General features: G+C 42.2%; 2 protein-coding genes across 4 annotated transcripts; both read right to left on the bottom strand.

The window, feature by feature from the left end:
* Window positions 1-401: 401 nt before the first annotated feature.
* Window positions 402-10,199, bottom strand: LOC104000188 (autophagy-related protein 9). Of its 3 annotated transcripts, XR_010480358.1 has the most exons (11): window positions 9,930-10,199; window positions 8,052-8,671; window positions 7,650-7,964; window positions 6,939-7,161; window positions 4,569-4,748; window positions 4,266-4,472; window positions 2,674-2,751; window positions 2,525-2,595; window positions 2,337-2,447; window positions 1,781-1,923; window positions 1,520-1,658 (listed from the first exon to the last, which is right to left on the bottom strand). XR_010480358.1 is itself a non-coding variant. In XM_065086148.1 (10 exons), exons 2-10 carry the CDS (start codon window positions 8,612-8,614, stop codon window positions 836-838), a joined length of 2,571 nt encoding a protein of 856 aa, XP_064942220.1. In that variant the 5' UTR covers window positions 8,615-8,778; window positions 9,930-10,198; the 3' UTR covers window positions 402-835. The 3 variants fall into 3 exon arrangements, 2 of the variants coding, with proteins under 2 accessions (XP_064942220.1, XP_009420448.2); XM_065086148.1 differs by lacking the exon at window positions 1,781-1,923 and having other exon boundaries at window positions 402-1,658; window positions 8,052-8,778; window positions 9,930-10,198; XM_009422173.3 differs by lacking the exon at window positions 1,781-1,923 and having other exon boundaries at window positions 402-1,658; window positions 9,930-10,197.
* Window positions 10,200-10,474: 275 nt separating this feature from the next.
* LOC104000209 (BEL1-like homeodomain protein 3) lies at window positions 10,475-17,167 on the bottom strand. The gene is made up of 4 exons (XM_009422195.3): window positions 15,033-17,167; window positions 11,713-12,113; window positions 11,578-11,638; window positions 10,475-11,065 (listed from the first exon to the last, which is right to left on the bottom strand). The coding sequence occupies exons 1-4, from the start codon at window positions 16,122-16,124 to the stop codon at window positions 10,694-10,696; spliced, it is 1,926 nt and encodes a 641-aa protein (XP_009420470.1). The 5' UTR covers window positions 16,125-17,167; the 3' UTR covers window positions 10,475-10,693.
* Between the last annotated feature and the right edge of the window lie 520 nt (window positions 17,168-17,687).

Below are 17,687 nucleotides of genomic sequence, written 5' to 3'. Positions count from 1 at the left end.
CAATGGGTTCTAAAAAGAGTTAAAGCTAACTCAATCATCAAAGGGAGGGATGTAAAATGTTATTCAAATGGTTGATGTGGAATCTCGTCCAAATGAATAGAGTATTAGTTGGAGTTTGCACCACTACAAGTTGCAGGCTTTGGTATACATACATATATGCTCTGACATGGCAGCTGTTGGATAAACTTGATGTATTTTTTTCTGATCACATCTCATACTTACTTCAACAGTACAATCCTAGTTTCTAAGGTTTCGTTTTCTTGCAGTAAAAGACACAAAACTCCTCCTTCACGGGACGTTGTCTTGACTCCTTTCCCCTTACGGATCAAACGGAACCCAAGGATAGAGAGAAGAAGAACACACACACACACATACACACACATAACTTGGAAGCTGCAGGATCAAGAACCAAACTACAGGATATGAAACCATTTGAAATGAGCATCTTCAGATCAATGTGATCAGTTACACACACGTCGTCATTCAGAAACCAGGAACGTGATTGCAAGAACAAAAGCATAATTCAATGTCGGTGCACATCAATCTCTCCGTCTGGAAACATACGTTCCGAGTAATCTGGTGTAGAAACACGGGGCACGGTTATGCCTCGGGTTAGGGTTAGTGCTTCTCGACCTGCCTATCCTTGCCATCCAACAAGGAGAGAATCATATGGCATTATTATTTGCATCATTAAGAGGGGCATCCGGAAGAATGTTTTGCTAAATATATGTACAAAAGAATACTGCCCCTTCGTATCTGAACACAAATTTCATCACCGTTACGCATTGCAAATATTATAAACCCTGACATCTGTGTCTGTAATGGTGGGTGTATATCAATGAATCCGATCGTCGCTCATTCGTGGTATTCTTACTGTCAGGTTCTTCAACGATCCAACATAACTATCTACAAATGGGAGGTCTAGCACTTCATCGTCAGCTTCACCCACGTCACTCGTCTCGGATAATCTTTGAAGGTTACCCAGATATTCGCTACCGCCACCATGCACATCATCACTGTGATGACTATAATCATGGTGCCCAAAGCTGGGGGGTTCAAGAAAACTGGCCTGAGCCGCAGAAGCAGTAAGAGCTGTACGGTCCCACCACCGATGATGCATGATGTGACGGTCTAGATCTTGAGGTGCAGAATTCTTGAACAAGGAGCCAGAAGTCGAGGCTTCAATGTGACTCTGAAGACGGTCAGAGAAGGGAAGATCCCAGCTCTGATCCGTGTTCTTGACCTCAGTTTGCAGGTTGCTCTGTGTCGCATGAAAATCTTGGATCGACTCAAAAGCCATTTCTTTTTCTGGCAAAGGTGAATCTTCTGGATTTTCCGGATCCTCGAGAGGCTTGGAAGTGTAATACCAATCCAGAATATATGGGTGATTTCTTTGTTCATGATTTGTTAGCCAGACAGACCCCGGGTGGTGGTCATACCTTGGAAAGCCTCCATTACCAGAAAACACATTGCCTGAAGGGAATCTGTGGATGATTTCATGCCGGACTCTCAAACCTCGGAGTGCTTGCCATGTCCATGTGTGTGAATTATCCTGCAAACGGCCTTGGTGGATCTGCTTCTCCTTGAAATTTTGAAGAGTGGAAAGGAACTGTCGACCATCATCACTGGGTTCCCAGGTCGGGTATGTGCATTGGAAGCTGCATAAGATGCAAACAGCCTGAAAGTTAAGAAACCAATTGACATGAAAATAAGATCAAAGATGGAATCCCAATAATCATGTTGACCTTATGAAAGCGAGAGAAGACAGGAATGTCTTTACCTCGACCGGTATGCTTCTTGGAATTAATAAGCAGCATATGTATATTAATAAAGAGAGAAGATGGTAATAAACTATATAAAAACCAGCTCCAGAGCACTCCGGCTTATTAATCTCTGGTGAATGTATTACTTGATTTGGTAGTTCTGAAGCATTATCCACATTAAACAAATCAGGGTATTCTACATAAAACAGGACATACGGAAATATTAAAATAAAAATTAGCTAGTTATTCCAACCTCAGGAATGGTCAAACAAGCACAGTAGAATTCAAAATAACTCTGTGCCTTTTTATTAACTACATACTGGACATAACTATGATGCTGAGTTGTAGAAAAATTTGCAAATATATTCATGAGGAACACATTGACAACAAAGCATGTGCTTCAGTCCCATGCCACATTGAAATAAAAATTTGCTTCAGGAAAATCTAATAAGAGACCCAACCACAAACAGTAGATAAGTTGATGCTAATCTATCATTCCCTGATGCTTTAGCGAAAAAGAATGTGAAATATCATCTCTGCTTAAGTGACTTAACACTTCCAATAAAGCAGTACCTGAAGAAAGACTTCTCCATTTTCCCTTGGGAACTCCTCCTCTCTCTTGCTGCATCATAGGGAGAACCATACTGCCCATTCCCATGGCTTTTGAAGTCAAAAGCACTGAAACTGCACCGCAACGACGAAGGAAAAATGTGAATGAAGAGAGGGAGAGAAAGAGTAGAATCAGAAAGCGAATGAATAACCTGCAGATGTGACCAACGCCATCAACATACACTGTGTAGTCCGAGATAAAGCGTAGGATATCGTCAACACGCTATAAAGCCACAAAATGTAGTGTTACAAAGTGCATATTGTCATGCCATACTTTCCAATTTGAAATAATGAGAGATACCTCGGGTACAACAAATATTAACATAATTGGAGTTAGGAAAATTGACATCATCTCCTCCAGCAACATCATTCCAGTATACTGCAACAATAACAAATCTCATGACCAAGACTATTCAAAGCTTGCAAGTAAGCTGGACGATAGGTACAAAAAAGCAGAGGAAGTTGACATACGGATGCACAGTACATATTATATAAGTCGGTGCTAGACATGCAGAAAATTTTCAAAGCAATATTTTGTTTTGCTATTTACTAATATTGACTAATTTTGCTCCAAAAAATTTAGTGGACAGGTAGCAAGTGATAATCTAATTCATCAATATATAGATAAGGCAATACTAGTCAAGTCAGAATATAGCTTCTGAAGCAATCATTAACAAATTGAACATATGCAAGCTGGATTGTGAAATTTTCACCATTATGCAGTCATCATCTTTCAGCACTACAGGTTTTTGAAATCTCACTATGCTATTGCATTTGTTTCAAAAGAAAGGAGGCTAATATGAAGTCAACAAATAGACAAAGTATTTTCGCTAGCACCATCTCTGATGTATGACGAGTTCATGAAAAGTAAGGAAAATATTTTTTTATATCTGAGAATGAACAAAGGGAAAAAGAAATAAACGAAAAGATAACAACAGTGAAGAATAATTAAAAAAAGATAATTACTAGATTTACTCTAGCTTAAGGAGTAATATTGTTTTATAACTTCGCATGTATCACATGTAGACAATAAAATTACATCAACGGAAATTAAAATGTGACTTCATTGCTCACATAATATGCGAAAAGGAACTTCATTTCATTCAATAATTTTATGACGTTTAACTACAATCCAACCCCCAAGTAGAAAAAAGAAATCCAATAAAAAAAATATATCCCTAAATCAAAACATACCAATTATTTCATTTTTTTCTTCTTTGAGGAAGATATATTTTCATGTTTGCTTTGGAAATGATATTTGTTGAGAAAATACTTGTTTGATGGGTGTAAAGATAAGATCTTCAATCGAATCAAAGATATAAATTTCTTTTTCCTTAGAATCATCAATCAAACATAAGTTTGTCTTCTTTTAGTTAATTTTTTTTTCCTTTCTCTTGAGCAATATTGAGAAGTAATATGAAATTATGGAAGTTGTTACCACTAGACAACTTATAACATTTTGCAAAATACCTTTCAAACTAATAAAATTCATACAAATGAGATATTCACTAAAGTGGTCCTCCATCAATCTCCACTTATATATTTCAAAACATTAGGACAACCAGATGGGAGATATCAATACTTGTCCACTTCCATAAATTAGATCCATCAACATTTAATTGCAAGGTAGTTGGCCCTCTAAAATATCCATCAAAGAAAGACAAATGAGCCTTAATCAAACAATTGAGCCATGAATCACCAGGCAGACAACTACAAGATTTTGATGGGAAACTATTGCAAATGAGATACCATTCATAAAACAGAAGCACATACCTTGATAGTGCAACATAATAACTGCAAAAGATATATAGCCAACATCCAAGCAGAAGGTACACAATGCACAGTTTAGCATCATTAACAGGTAATAATAGTATGTAGTAAATAAAATCTTACCTGGAACAGGGTCTCAAATTCTGAGCGAACCAAGTCACTATTTTCTTTACCGCGCCATTTCTTTGGCATATAATGCGTATGATCCACAACAAGAGACATGGCTCCTTCATGATCAAGGACCTGAAGCTCATCAGCTACAGCAGCTCGACTTATAGCAGTTACAGATCCAAAAATGGCAGCATACCAGAACAAATTGCGACCAAAAACCTGCAGATTCAGTTGAAATTACAAAAGAAACTGCCACGATGTCCTGTGTGAAAACAGAATAGTGTATGTACAAAAAAAATTTATTCACACACTTACATGGCCCTCCAACAGAGATTCATCCATAAAGGCAATAATGATCAAAATAGCAGCAAAACCACCGGACACAAAAGATATAAATTTCGCAACTATGGTCACAAGAGGTGCAGGAAACTGCTTAAGATAATTTGAAGCGTGTACTATGCTATTGCTCATGCGATATCTGAACAAGTGTTCAACCTGAGTTGTGTAGGAAGTGCCAACAGTAAATAAGAATGTTAGCGGAAGAATTAACCTATCTTATAAAAAAATCACAAGCTTAAACATGACATACTTTAACCAGCATAATGTAAAACGCATCAAACAAGCATGTCTAATTGTCAGAATCTTAAAATAATAAAGGAACATATGCAAACTTAAGATTACAAGTGTTTTTAACTATGACATAACCTTGCATATAATTTAGCATGGATCCTACAATTTCAGAGTCTTAGTTATTAAAGACACATCAGCAATTTTAAGCATGCTTGTAATAAAGTATTATATATTAAGCATGCTTCTGGTAAGTTATTCCTAGAGAATACCCTTGAATTTATGAAGCATGCCCACACAGGCACAATAAAGTATAAACAAAAAAAAATCACTATAAAACATGGCAAAAGGACAACCAAGGTTTTAAGTCTCACAATTTATCCAGCATATGATCTGAGGGATAAGTTTCGATGACAATAAACACTGATATCCATACCATTTTATACGATCACCCTCATAGGCAAATTTGGATTTGTTTGTTAAGAACTGGCTTGGTTTCAGGCCAAAGTGACACTATGAAGTTCCTCATTGGCTAACCTTTGGTTTACTTGACCTATAGGAATCAACAAAAAAGCTTCTGTGCCACCTCTTGCATTGGTTTTGTCATGGATATCTGTTCTTGTTCCCTTATCTTTTTAGTTCACTGTTCCATTGCATGACATGTTACGCCATGCCACGCCATGCCATGCCACCAACACATATCATGCTAGCCACCAATTGGAATGTACTAAAAACATATGAGAGCAAACTTGAACACCAAAATAAAGTGAAAATATTCAAAGGTCAATGCCATAAAAAGAATGGGTTCTGAAGTGTTAATACCAAAGTAGCAGCAAAAGTTTTAAAATAAAATAATTAATCTTTTTTGTGGTAAAAGAAGAAAGATATTACACAATAGCAACAACAACAACAATTCTGGAAGGCAGGAGCTAAACAAGATGTTCAAGCTTTTGGGGTATACACAACTAGAAGATTGGCTCGGTACATGATGAGGCTTGCTCAAATGTGGACTCTGGGGAGGGTTAATATACACAGTCTACTCTTCGCAAGCAGAGAGTTTGCTTTTGTGTCACAACTATTTACCACTCTACTAGAAATTTAAAGTTCAAATTTTACAAGAAAAGCTACAGCATGATTTTATGAATCTGTTTGTGCAACCAAAAGAACTAAATGACACTGAAAAGAAGTTATTTATTTTAAAATCCTATTCTCCAACATTTATCAAGATGAACATATATAAGTGTGGAACTGTATGTATATTAAGACCCGAGCCTGATGGGCTAACTAGCCTATCAACTTCGTTTGGTCTAAACCACTGACCAAAATACTTAAGCTGAAGTTGATAGTAGTACACTCATCAGACCCTTATAAGCCAATCTTAATCCTGCCCACTTTCGATGTGGGACTAATCAGGGGTGTTACAATCACCCCCACTCAAAGGCTTGACGTCCTCGTCAAGCCCCAACATAACCCAGATCAGACCCTAGCATAGTGCATGTGAGGCGTAGCCCAGTGGTGGCTCCACGCCGTGACGAGTCCTCTGACTCCGTCTACGGGTAGCCCTTTCCTACTCGAGCCCCCTCACCATGCCTAAATGCTAGGTCGGCTCTGATACCAAATATTAAGACCCGAGCCTGATGGGCTAACTAGCCTATCAACTTCATTTGGTCTAAACCACTGACCAAAATACTTAAACTGAAGTTGATAGTAGTACACTCATCAGACCCTTATAAGTCAATCTTAATCCTGCCCACTTTCGATGTGGGACTAATCAGGGGTGTTACAATGTATGTGCAATATGATCTATGCCAGTAGATTACATGCATACATAGTCCATGCCTATGTGCAATGCACTATATCATACAACAAAAATGTAGCAATTCATGATTACGGAGCCTACTTGAACTTTTTAGCATGCTTTGGCCCATTATAGCATGCTTGGAATGGTACATATTATGTTAACCAATGACAAGCATGGCTAGGGCAAGGAACACCTTAAACCTTAATATGATGTACAAAAAACATCAGTTATCCAGCAAGACAATTGAGAATAAGGATTTCCAGATAGTCCAAATCTATACATATGAACTGTCAATAAGAATCGTTTAGGGCAAGTACCTCATTGAATTCCCTGAATATCCACTTTGATAAATTTGACCACCTCCGAGATGATGCTGTGCTTGGATGATGATAGAACTGTTCAGCATGCCTTAGGAACAGGTATACTAGCATGAAGATTACTAGACATGGTGAAATGAGAAACATCCCAATCCCAACAATCTTTAGCCTCTTTCTCAATAATGAAGGGTTCTCTAGGAATTCTCTCCGAATACAAAATTTACTACAGAAAAATGATTCCATTGTCAGCACATAGATATTATCAGGGATTTCTTTTGTTCTCTCTTCTAAGCAATTACAAATGTCAGAAAATCTAAGCAAGAATATGATGCATATTCACATATTTAATAGAAAATTCAAAGACATAATAGAACTACAAGAATATTAAAGTAATGTGAAAAGTAAATTCTGCAAGTAAAATACACAGTAAACTCAAATTAATGACTAAGAGTATCAAACCCTACTTCACCAGTATGTTTCTGAAATTTAAAAAAAGGAAAGAAATTATTGAAGTAAAGTGCTTGCTCTGTGAACTCCAGGATCGATGACAACTTTTCTAATATTGCAGCAAAACTCCCTGTAAAGTATCTCCTGAAACTATAATACCATATGCTACAACCTAGTAGATTTAACCTGAAACTTTTAATTGCTCATCACCAATTATGATGTATATAGCAAGACTACAAGTGACAGGATGACGAACAAAATTACCTGTCAAACATACTTTGAAATATGCACCAATTTAATGTCCATTCAAGAGTCTTTGGTAGTATCATATGATATTTCCTCCCATTTTTAATAAAAACAGGACCAGCTCCAGGGATCCAACAATGAATTGGAAAAGCAAGAACACGTTTGTTGAGCATTCCAATTAAGTAGTTCTCCTTCCGCATCATTCGCATCACTATGTCATGTGCAGTAAGATTTCTGATCACACACAATTGCTGTGACCGCTGTAATTTTATGACTTTTTCTAACATAACGGGCCATGAAGTTGTTTGAATATCACGATCTGTGACATTGAGACTGGAGAAAAAAAGAAGAAATTTATCTTGATTTATTCAGCTATTGTACAATGTGAAATTTAAGCATATAAAGGATCTGAAACTTGACCTGTTATAATAGAAGTCACGAACTTTTAGTGTACTTTTGAATTGCACAATGAACTTCAAAAAGTTGAATACTCCATAGATTGCCAATATAATCATGGACCCAACAATGACACCTTTGGTAAAAGTAAAAGGTACAAGTGGGTGTTTATTGATGGCCTCCTTTGCGAGATCACAAGGCTTATTTCCAGACTCAAGTGCATCCATCCCACATCTTGCGTTGCGGAGAGCAGGCCAATCAACAACCAATAAGAAAAACCAAATAAAACATTCAACAAAGATTACAGAAAGGATCTCAACTATCCACTTTAGAGTGATGCACCGTAACCCTTTCTCGCAATAATAATTGTAGAGAGATCCAAAGAAGAGATCTAAATCAACAATTGGTTCTGTGTTCAATTCTTCACCATTAAGAAGGCCAGATGGGCTGTCAGGATCAGGACCTGGCAACTTAGAGTAAACAGACAATTCTACATCAGTCGGCCTATCATCGAGCAACTGGGTCGTTAGAGGACTTTTGCTTCGCCATGGCCATTCAAACCGGCTAAGAACGTGCCTACTGAACATCTTTCAACAAAAATGAAATCAAGAAGAGGCGACCAGCCCATACCACAATGTGATTATCTGAATGAGAAATAATAACAAGCCAGAGATGTTATGACAGACAAGATGAGGTTATCAAACCACAAGAGAATAGCCAAAATGTTACAAGAGCAGTAGCAGAGAGCAACCTGGCACATCATCAATTATATGAGACACATAAGAACATTATCATAATCATATAAAACAGAAATGGTTATACTAAACAAATAACATGTGTATAAATAGAATCACACAATTACCTTTTGTAATGTACTATGACCACATGAACCAAGGCATGCACATGAACAAAGAAAAAGGAAAAAACTGAGCAAAAGAAATAAAAATTATCAAGTTTGGTGTCTGGTCTCCCTCTACAAAAATCTATCACCCTGTTCATAGCAACCAGCAAAGTTTCACACATTTGGGTAGTATCTTTCCACCCCCTTCGATACCCTCTCAGTGATGGCATTATGCAGCTTCCACATAAGTTTTTTTTACTAAGAATTCAGGAAGTAAAGTAAGATATCGAAGAACAACCAGAAGATGCAATTGCCATTCTTAAAGAGGGGGTACATGTAATCATTACAGGAGTATCTTTTGTCATTTATTAGGGCCACATGAAAAACAAGGTTGCGGATTCTTAAATCAAAGAAAGACAGTGCTATTAAAAATGCTAAAGACGAAATCAAATTTTATGTCCTGCAAACAAATAGATGTTTTCTACTGATAGAACAGGAGGGTCCATGATCCTACCATGAAGGGTTTCCACTTTCGTGTTGTGCGCTTCTCTACCAAATCTAGACAATTCATAATCTTGTTCGTAGCAGTTAACATAGTTTCACACCTTCCGATAGTATCTTTCTTGCCCCACAATTCCTCCCAATGAAAGTAAATTGCCAATACAAGAACTAGCAAAACAAGTAATCACTCATGGTTCGTTTAGAGGGAGTAATTGTCACAAGCAGGACATTAAGACACTACAATAAACTCTACCATCAAGCGCTGGCTAGTCAGAAGACGGTATCTGGCACTATGAATAAGACAAAAAAGCAAAGCCGCATCCGAAACCTAAGCAAAAGCAACAATCTTGATACCAAATTAACATCCAAGAAAAACAACGACACTGGAAACATCCTTAGAGAAACCAAAGAAACCCCAAAACCCGGTAAATTCATCCTCGAATCGCATCGAGGAACCGGTTAGCCGATACGACACAACCTAAAGACTCCAAGACAAGATCCAAGAACCACCAATTTGTGCAAATTCCAAGGGAAAAAGACAAGAAGCAAGGAAGGAGTACCCAGAGGAGTCCGGAATCGGACGGAGTTCACGGAGTCCGTCTCGAGACCGGATGGATCAAACAACTCCAAGCGGCGAAGAATCGTGGAGGGAGGGAGGGATCGATCGATAGGACAGGGGGGTTTCCTTTTCGCCTCGAGCTTCTTTTCCCCGTCTCTTCGGTTTTGTCTCTCGCCCTTACGGCCTTCCCTTCAACGACGGATGCCGCCACGGGGGTCGATCGCGGGCGACGGATGTCGCGGATTGGGTTCCGTTCGGAAGAGGGTAAGATGGCGCCGCACGGCACGTGCGCGCTCGCCTGAGGTCGCGTGGGTTGTAATCGTTTGAGGTTGGACCGAGTCAACCCTGACGTTTGTCTCGGGTGATGTCATCACCTCTCACAGGCGATGGAGAAACCACGTCACCCCGTGAAAATTGCATGGTCGGTGATCTGCTTTGCTCGACGCAGCCCGTCATCACTTTCATTTGTGCTCGCCTGGCATACCAACCTTCCGATTGGATCAATGAAAAGGGGCCCATGGGCTGATGTCAGAAAGAACGCACGCGTGCAGAAACGACACTGTTAGATTGAGCAGTTCAGATATCATCACAACACCACAAACACTCGTATAGCAGAAGACACCCTACGAAGAAGCGATGCAGATCACTTCGACCACCGAATTCGACGAGAACTGCGCGGCCGCCCTCCGTGCGGATTCTGATGCGGCGATCAGCCGACGATCTCGTGCCGATCGGCCCACCGAATTCGGCGCAAAGAAACGGCGATCAGCCCACAAAATCATGGAACATCTGATGCGGATTCTGTTGGCCGCCCTCGTGCCGAAGGCCCAGCGTCAAGGACACCGCGTCAATCCCGCCGATGTCCATGGCGTGTTGGTAGCTCGCGAAGCTCATCAGCATCTCGCTCTCTTCAACCCTCGATCTCTTGTCGCCTTGCCACGGCTCCTGGGAGCGCTCGTCGGCGGCGAACACGGGCTCCATGGAAGGGCGTGCTCCGTCGTCTGTGCCGGGCATCATGTGCTTTGCATTAGCTGAAGTGAAATCCATTCCACTGGTTCCTTTGGTCTCCAGCATGTGGATCTCTTCTATCATGGGTTTCCATAGCCTCACCCTGGCGTTGATGAACCAGTTGGAAACCTGCATTAACAAAATCATCAAATAAGAACACCGAAATCTTATAGAAAATCTATCAAACTCTCACGATTGTGATTAAGCAACGAGAAAACATCCATCAGCCAGCTTTGCATTGGCCAAAAGTACTGAAAACGAAAGGCAGGTTTCATAAGCAAGCATGAAATGTCTATCTATTAAGGAATGATGCATGTGATCACATTGGAAAAGCTCTCCCAAAGCATATCCTTACAAGTATGTCACTTCTAATCACAAGGTCTAATATGAGTTCACCCAACTTTTGCCTGCACTATTGTTCTTGTGAGGTTAACACTAATTACTAGCCATTTCATCACTTATATAAAGAGGCTGGTTGAGCAAATAGATCAACCAGAGATGTGGATAATTCCTTTAGGAATGTTGAGTTGCTAGGGAATGACTGAGTGGAAATTTTCTGTGATCCTTGTTATGTTTACCGCTTTAGGTAAAGCAAGACACAAGCATGTTCCACGGTTAAGACCTTAGATATGCATCAATACCTGATTCCTCGACAGGCCAGTCTGAGTTGCTAACATGTGCTTATCTGTATCGGTCGGATACCTGGAAACAACAAACATGCAATGAGTTTGCAGGCAAGAAAAAGCAAATATGATGACCTCTAGATCGCAACTTACGGATGAAGAAAATGCTCGAACAACCAGGCCCGGAGAACAGATACGGCACGCTCTGGAAGGCCCCTCTGTGGCTTCCAAACAGGCTGGTTGTAGCCCGTGAAGCTTAGGGTGCTTTCGCCCACCTTTTGTTTCTGAAGACTTTGATCAAGGTACTTCGACCGTGGGGTTGTCGTAGCTTCCCCTCTACTAAAACTGGGTGATGACAAGAGTTCCTCGCCGAGAACTTTGCTTATGTTTTGTATCTGCTCTGATATGGCATTCTTTAGACTCCTGAAGTGTTTTGAGATGGCTTTCAGGGCTAGCGAAGTGCAGGGTGTGGCAGAATTGAGGCCAGCAACAGATTCGAAGGAGGAGACCACCATTTGCATTTGCTGGTGGTATTGCTTGTATCTTCTGCAAATCTTCACAGTCCAGGAATTAACAATTAGTACGACATGAGAATGCAGAGGACACCTCAGACTAGCAAAGAATGAAGCTCATCGACGGAACATAGGGAACAGAATATATCGAAAGAATTCACCGATAAAACTCACTGTATCACACTCAATATCATGATAATATTAGAAACCAACAAACTTAAAACATAATAATCACTGAGCTTAAACCATAATCTCCTCTTGACCATTTGCAGTACTTTTAGAGAACACACCATTTCTAGAGATCGAATGCTCCTTCGTAATGGAGTGACGGCACACAAACTACAGTGTAACACCGACAAAAGCTACCATTCAGTAATACATACTTCATAATTCTCAGCACATTTGCTCAGCAGTGACTCATGACTATAGGGACCAAACCGAAAATGAATCATCATCAACTCAATCCAACTTTTGCTCCACGATGCTCACTACTCATCTTGTTCCACATACTCGTGGGGTCTAATCCATCTACGATATGCTTAAACCATACGTTTCAGGTGTTTTCTACTATTCAAATCTTTTCTTTATTCGTGAGCTAATTCCATTCCATCAACAAATAATGGCAAACAGAAGTGCACAAGAAACAAGATGTGTACAGCACTTAGTAGAAGAAAATTAGGTCAATGTAACGTAGCCTAATGCACAGGATTCCCACCAAATGCAAGATTGTTCCAGCTTCCTGAACCTTAGTCATGTAGGTAACAAAGAGGCAATTTTGATGTCGTGTCAAGACTCACCTTCTAATTTTAGGGAAACTCAAGAAATATTAATCATCTAAAACAAAAATCCATAATCTATTTACAGACTAATCGTCTAGATGAGTACCACCCGTTTTGTACCATTTCAGGCCGTCCATCAAACACTGATCAAGAATAAAACAACTTTTACTTGCCTAAGAATCTTCTTGTCGATACATTATCAGACAATTAAAATTCATACATTAGACCTTGATTTAGAACCAACGGCGACATAGAGTTGACAAAAAGTAATATATTTACAGAATACTAGCCATCTAAATGCGTACCACCCGTTTCATATCATTTTAGACTGTCCGTCAAACACTGATCAAGAGGAAAACAACTTTTACTTGCCTACGAATCTTCTTGCTGATACATTATCAGACAATTAAAATTCATACATTAGACCTTGATTTAGAACCAAAGGCGACATAGAGTTGACACAAAGTAATCTATTTACATCTCCACCCGTTTCGTACCATTTTACGCAGTCCGTCAAACATTGATCAAGAGGAGAACAACTTTTACTTGCCTAAGAATCTTCTTGTCGATGCATTATCAGACAATTAAAATTAATACATTAGACCTTGATTTAGAACCAAAGGCAACATAGAGTTGACACAAAGTAATCTATATACATATTACTAGTCGTCTAGATGTGTGCCACCCGTTTCGTACCATTTCAGGCTGTTCGTCAAACACTGATCAAGAGGAAAACAACTTTTACTTGCCTAAGAATCTTCTTGCCGATACATTATCAGACAATTAAAATTCATACATTAGACCTTGATTTAGAACCAAAGGCGACATAAAGTTGACACAAAGTAATCTATTTACATCTCCACCCGTTTCGTACCATTTTAGGCAGTCCGTCAAACATTGATCAAGAGGAGAACAACTTTTACTTGCCTAAGAATCTTCTTGTCGATGCATTATCAGACAATTAAAATTAATACATTAGACCTTGATTTAGAACCAAAGGCAACATAGAGTTGACACAAAGTAATCTATATACATATTACTAGTCGTCTAGATGTGTGCCACCCGTTTCATACCATTTCAGGCTGTTCGTCAAACACTGATCAAAAGGAAAACAACTTTTACTTGCCTAAGAATCTTCTTGTCGATGCATTATCAGACAATTAAAATTCACACATTAGACCTTGATTTAGAACCTAAGGCAACATAGAGTTGACACAAAGTAATCTATCTACAGATTACTAGTCGTCTAGATGTGTGCCACCCGTTTCGTACCATTTCAGGCTGTTCGTCAAACACTGATCAAGAGGAAAACAACTTTTACTTGCCTAAGATTCTTCTTGTCGATGCATTATCAGACAATTAAAATTCATACATTAGAGCTTGATTTAGAACCTAAGGCAACATAGAGTTGACACAAAGTAATCTATTTACAGATTACTAGTCGTCTAGATGCGTACCACCCATTTTGTACCCTTTCAGGCTGTCCGTCAAACACTGATCAAGAGGAAAACAACTTTTACTTGCCTAAGAATCTTCTTGTCGATGCATTATCAGACAATTAAAATTAATACATTAGACCTTGATTTAGAACCAAAGGCAACATAGAGTTGACACAAAGTAATCTATATACATATTACTAGTCGTCTAGATGTGTGCCGCCCGTTTCGTACCATTTCAGGCTGTTCGTCAAATACTGATCAAGAGGAAAACAACTTTTACTTGCCTAAGAATCTTCTTGTCGATGCATTATCAGACAATTAAAATTCACACATTAGAGCTTGATTTAGAACCAAAGGCAACATAGAGTTGACATATAGTCTTGGTGTTTTGCATGTTAGTCAACGCCTTATTCTGACAGTAGGATTGCATCCCCATAAACCCACCACTCATTACTTAGCCTGCAGTCAACATTTCATCATCCGAAAAAGGTTATTCTTTTCCTTTTCTATTTGCTTGTGAACAAAGCAAAGTCAAAAGTATTTCTCAGTCATTTATCTCTCGAGGAATAAGCTTATAGCTTCATAATTCTCATAGTCACATGCTCATAGTCAGGCATCAGTTCCGGTGAATTCTTGATGCAGTGATGAGGCGATTCAACTTGCTAATAGAACATGAACAAGATGCAGCAGATGATGTCCGAAGCATAAGAGATGGATTTACTTTGGGTGAAGTGTCGACCAACCTCTTCTTGCATGTGCAGGAGTTTTGCCTTCTTCTGCTGGAATTCCGACCGATGAACCTTGGGAACCCCGCTACTAGAGCCGGCGCCGCGTTCACCGCCGGCCTCCACTGAGCTATACAACGTAGACGTCGATGCACCGGAGTTGCCTACCCTCGAGCTGCTCTCCTTCTCCCCGACCGCACCACTTCTGGAAGCTCCGCGGCTCGTCTCCTCGGCGAAGCACCGCTTCAGGAGCTTCGAGCCTGCGACCGCACAGCAGAACTCGTCCAGCAGCTGCTGCGTCGGCCTCAAGAACCTGGAGTTCTTGAGGAAGGCGGCGTAGCCGGCGAACGGATGGCGGGCAGCGGCGCCACCAGGCGAGGTCACGACGTCTTGTAGTGATCCGCCACTGTCGTAGACCCTGTCGCTGATCAGGAACTTGGGGTACGGGCAGGACGGCCCGGCCTCCAGCTGCGCCGCGCCCAGCTCCGGCACTGGGCTCGACGCGAGGGTCAAGGACAGGCTTCTCGCCACCCTCAGATCGCTTCCTCCGACGGCGGATGCGTCTTCGTACTTGGCGCTCATGAGATCTCCGCTCCACTGCGGAGGCGGCTGCCTGGCCATCAGCATGGCGTTGGCCGGATCCGCGGCATAGCCCGGCAAGAACAGCAGCTCGTTCCCGCCGCTATCGATGGCCCACGGACACGGCTGCTGTGCGACCGCCGAGACGAAGTCTCGCCCTTGGCTCGGAAGCGGCGATGGCAGCGAGACATAGTGCAAGTCCATCGATCCGTCGTGATACCCGACGAAGCCGGGCTTCGGCTGTTGGTGGCAAGAATGATTGTCCGGAAACAAGGAAGGATGCACGGCCCAGTCGCAACCTGGCTGACCACGGAGGGCAGCGGCGGTCTCGCCTAAGATCGCCGACGACGAAGGAACGATGAGGGGGACTTGGCTGCCTGCCGCAAAGTCCGCGGGGGCGGCGCCAGCGGCCGAACTGGAGAACATGGGCGGATCACACGCGTCGCGGAGCTGCAGGAGGTGGGACGGGATCCGGAGCTTGTCCCGGCGGCTCTGCTGGGCGACGTGGGCCTCCTGGCGAAGGCCGTTCATGGCGCGCCCGCAGCTGACATGAGTTGGCGGTGGAACCACAGTGGAAAGAGACAGGGAGAGCGGGCAGGAGGAGAGAAGGGCCCGGGGAGGGTGGCAAGGGGAAGGTTGGCTTTTAGAGGCCAATAATTTGCGGGCTTTGGAAGCCGAGACGCAGGCCAGCAGCCATGTCCATGCCTCTGCTACGAATCCAAGGCAAGTACAAAGCGAGATCACAGGATGGCAAGGATTGGAAAGAGAAAGAGAGAGACATATGGGTATAAGAAAGAAACAAAGAGAAGGAGGCGGTGGGTTTGAGGATTCCAAGCAAGCAGACACACCACTTCGATTCACCGAAGCGGCAAAGGCCAGCGAGGAAGCGTGACAACTGCGCCTTGCTGAAACCTACTTCACGACATCATCAAAACACCCACCCGAGAAGACATCAGCAGCAGCGGCTACACATGCGTGAATAAAGCATGACACAAAGAAGAGCAGCTGTTTCCTCTCTTCTTCCCATCACCACTTCATTAGCGAAAAGGCTTACGCTTAGTGGCGGCAGCGCTTCTGCTACTGTAGCCGAATGCCACTGAAGGGGTAACATACACGGAGAAGAGAGGGAAAGGAGACGGACGCAATACGCCGCCTGCCTGTGGGGTGCGAGGAGGTGGAAGTATTCCCGCCCAGCGGAGTTGCACACCGTCAGGAAACGGCGATCGGAAGCATCGACAACGGGATTTCCGACGGAGACGGCTCCCGGCTTCCCTTCTCCGCTTGCGCTCGCCTCTAAGTGCAAGTCCCGATGCCTCGCTGACTCTCGCCGTCGGGACTAACGCCGTCACTGCGCCTGATGGAAGCCAGATGACTGCAACACGGAAGGGAACGTCACCCCGTTGCGGTACCCGTCACGTTACCTTCTTCGTGATTGGATCGTACATGAGTCGGGTCCGCAGTCAATAGACACGGACAACACAGTGACAAAAAAGCGCGTCATTTTCTCGGTCACTTTCCTCCGCCCGAAAAGCGCGGCTGCCAAGGACCGCAAATGGACGACCCACGCTTCCACGCCAATAGTGCATGATGACGTGGCAAACAATAATTGGGTCTTGAGAAGTGGGTCCCAAACAAACAGTGCCCGCAGGAGAAACCTGATGACGTCATCAGTGGTGGGCCACAGAATTCCCGGGAAATGAGGGGGGCTACCGCCTGACCGAGAGATCTTTTGCTTCCCGAGCGGGTCTGCCTCTCTCTTCTCCGTCTCTCTCTCTCTCTCTTTCTTGACCGACCACCCCCCCGTACACATGTTCTCTCAATGCTTTCGCCATGAAATGCCCGTTCTCTTGGACTTCGTACCCTGCATGCCTTCCACAGGTTTCGCCCGCTCCCTACTATCTGTTTCGGTGGGGTCTAGCGCAGGTCGAGGACGACGAATAGGCCTACTACAGATTTGTAACAGGTCGATCCGCACTGCACCAAGCTGGGCGATGTGAAATCCCGTCGTCTCTCGACGGAAGAAAGAAACGCTGACAGCCAGACGATGAAGGTGACCGATCGAGGAATATGCATGAAGTGACGTTGATCCAAAGG

The sequence above is a fragment of the Musa acuminata genome, chromosome BXJ1-10, assembly GCF_036884655.1.
Source record: "Musa acuminata AAA Group cultivar baxijiao chromosome BXJ1-10, Cavendish_Baxijiao_AAA, whole genome shotgun sequence".
In the NCBI taxonomy this organism is placed as follows: Eukaryota; Viridiplantae; Streptophyta; class Magnoliopsida; order Zingiberales; family Musaceae; genus Musa; species Musa acuminata.
This window is presented reverse-complemented; position numbering and strand designations above follow the sequence as displayed.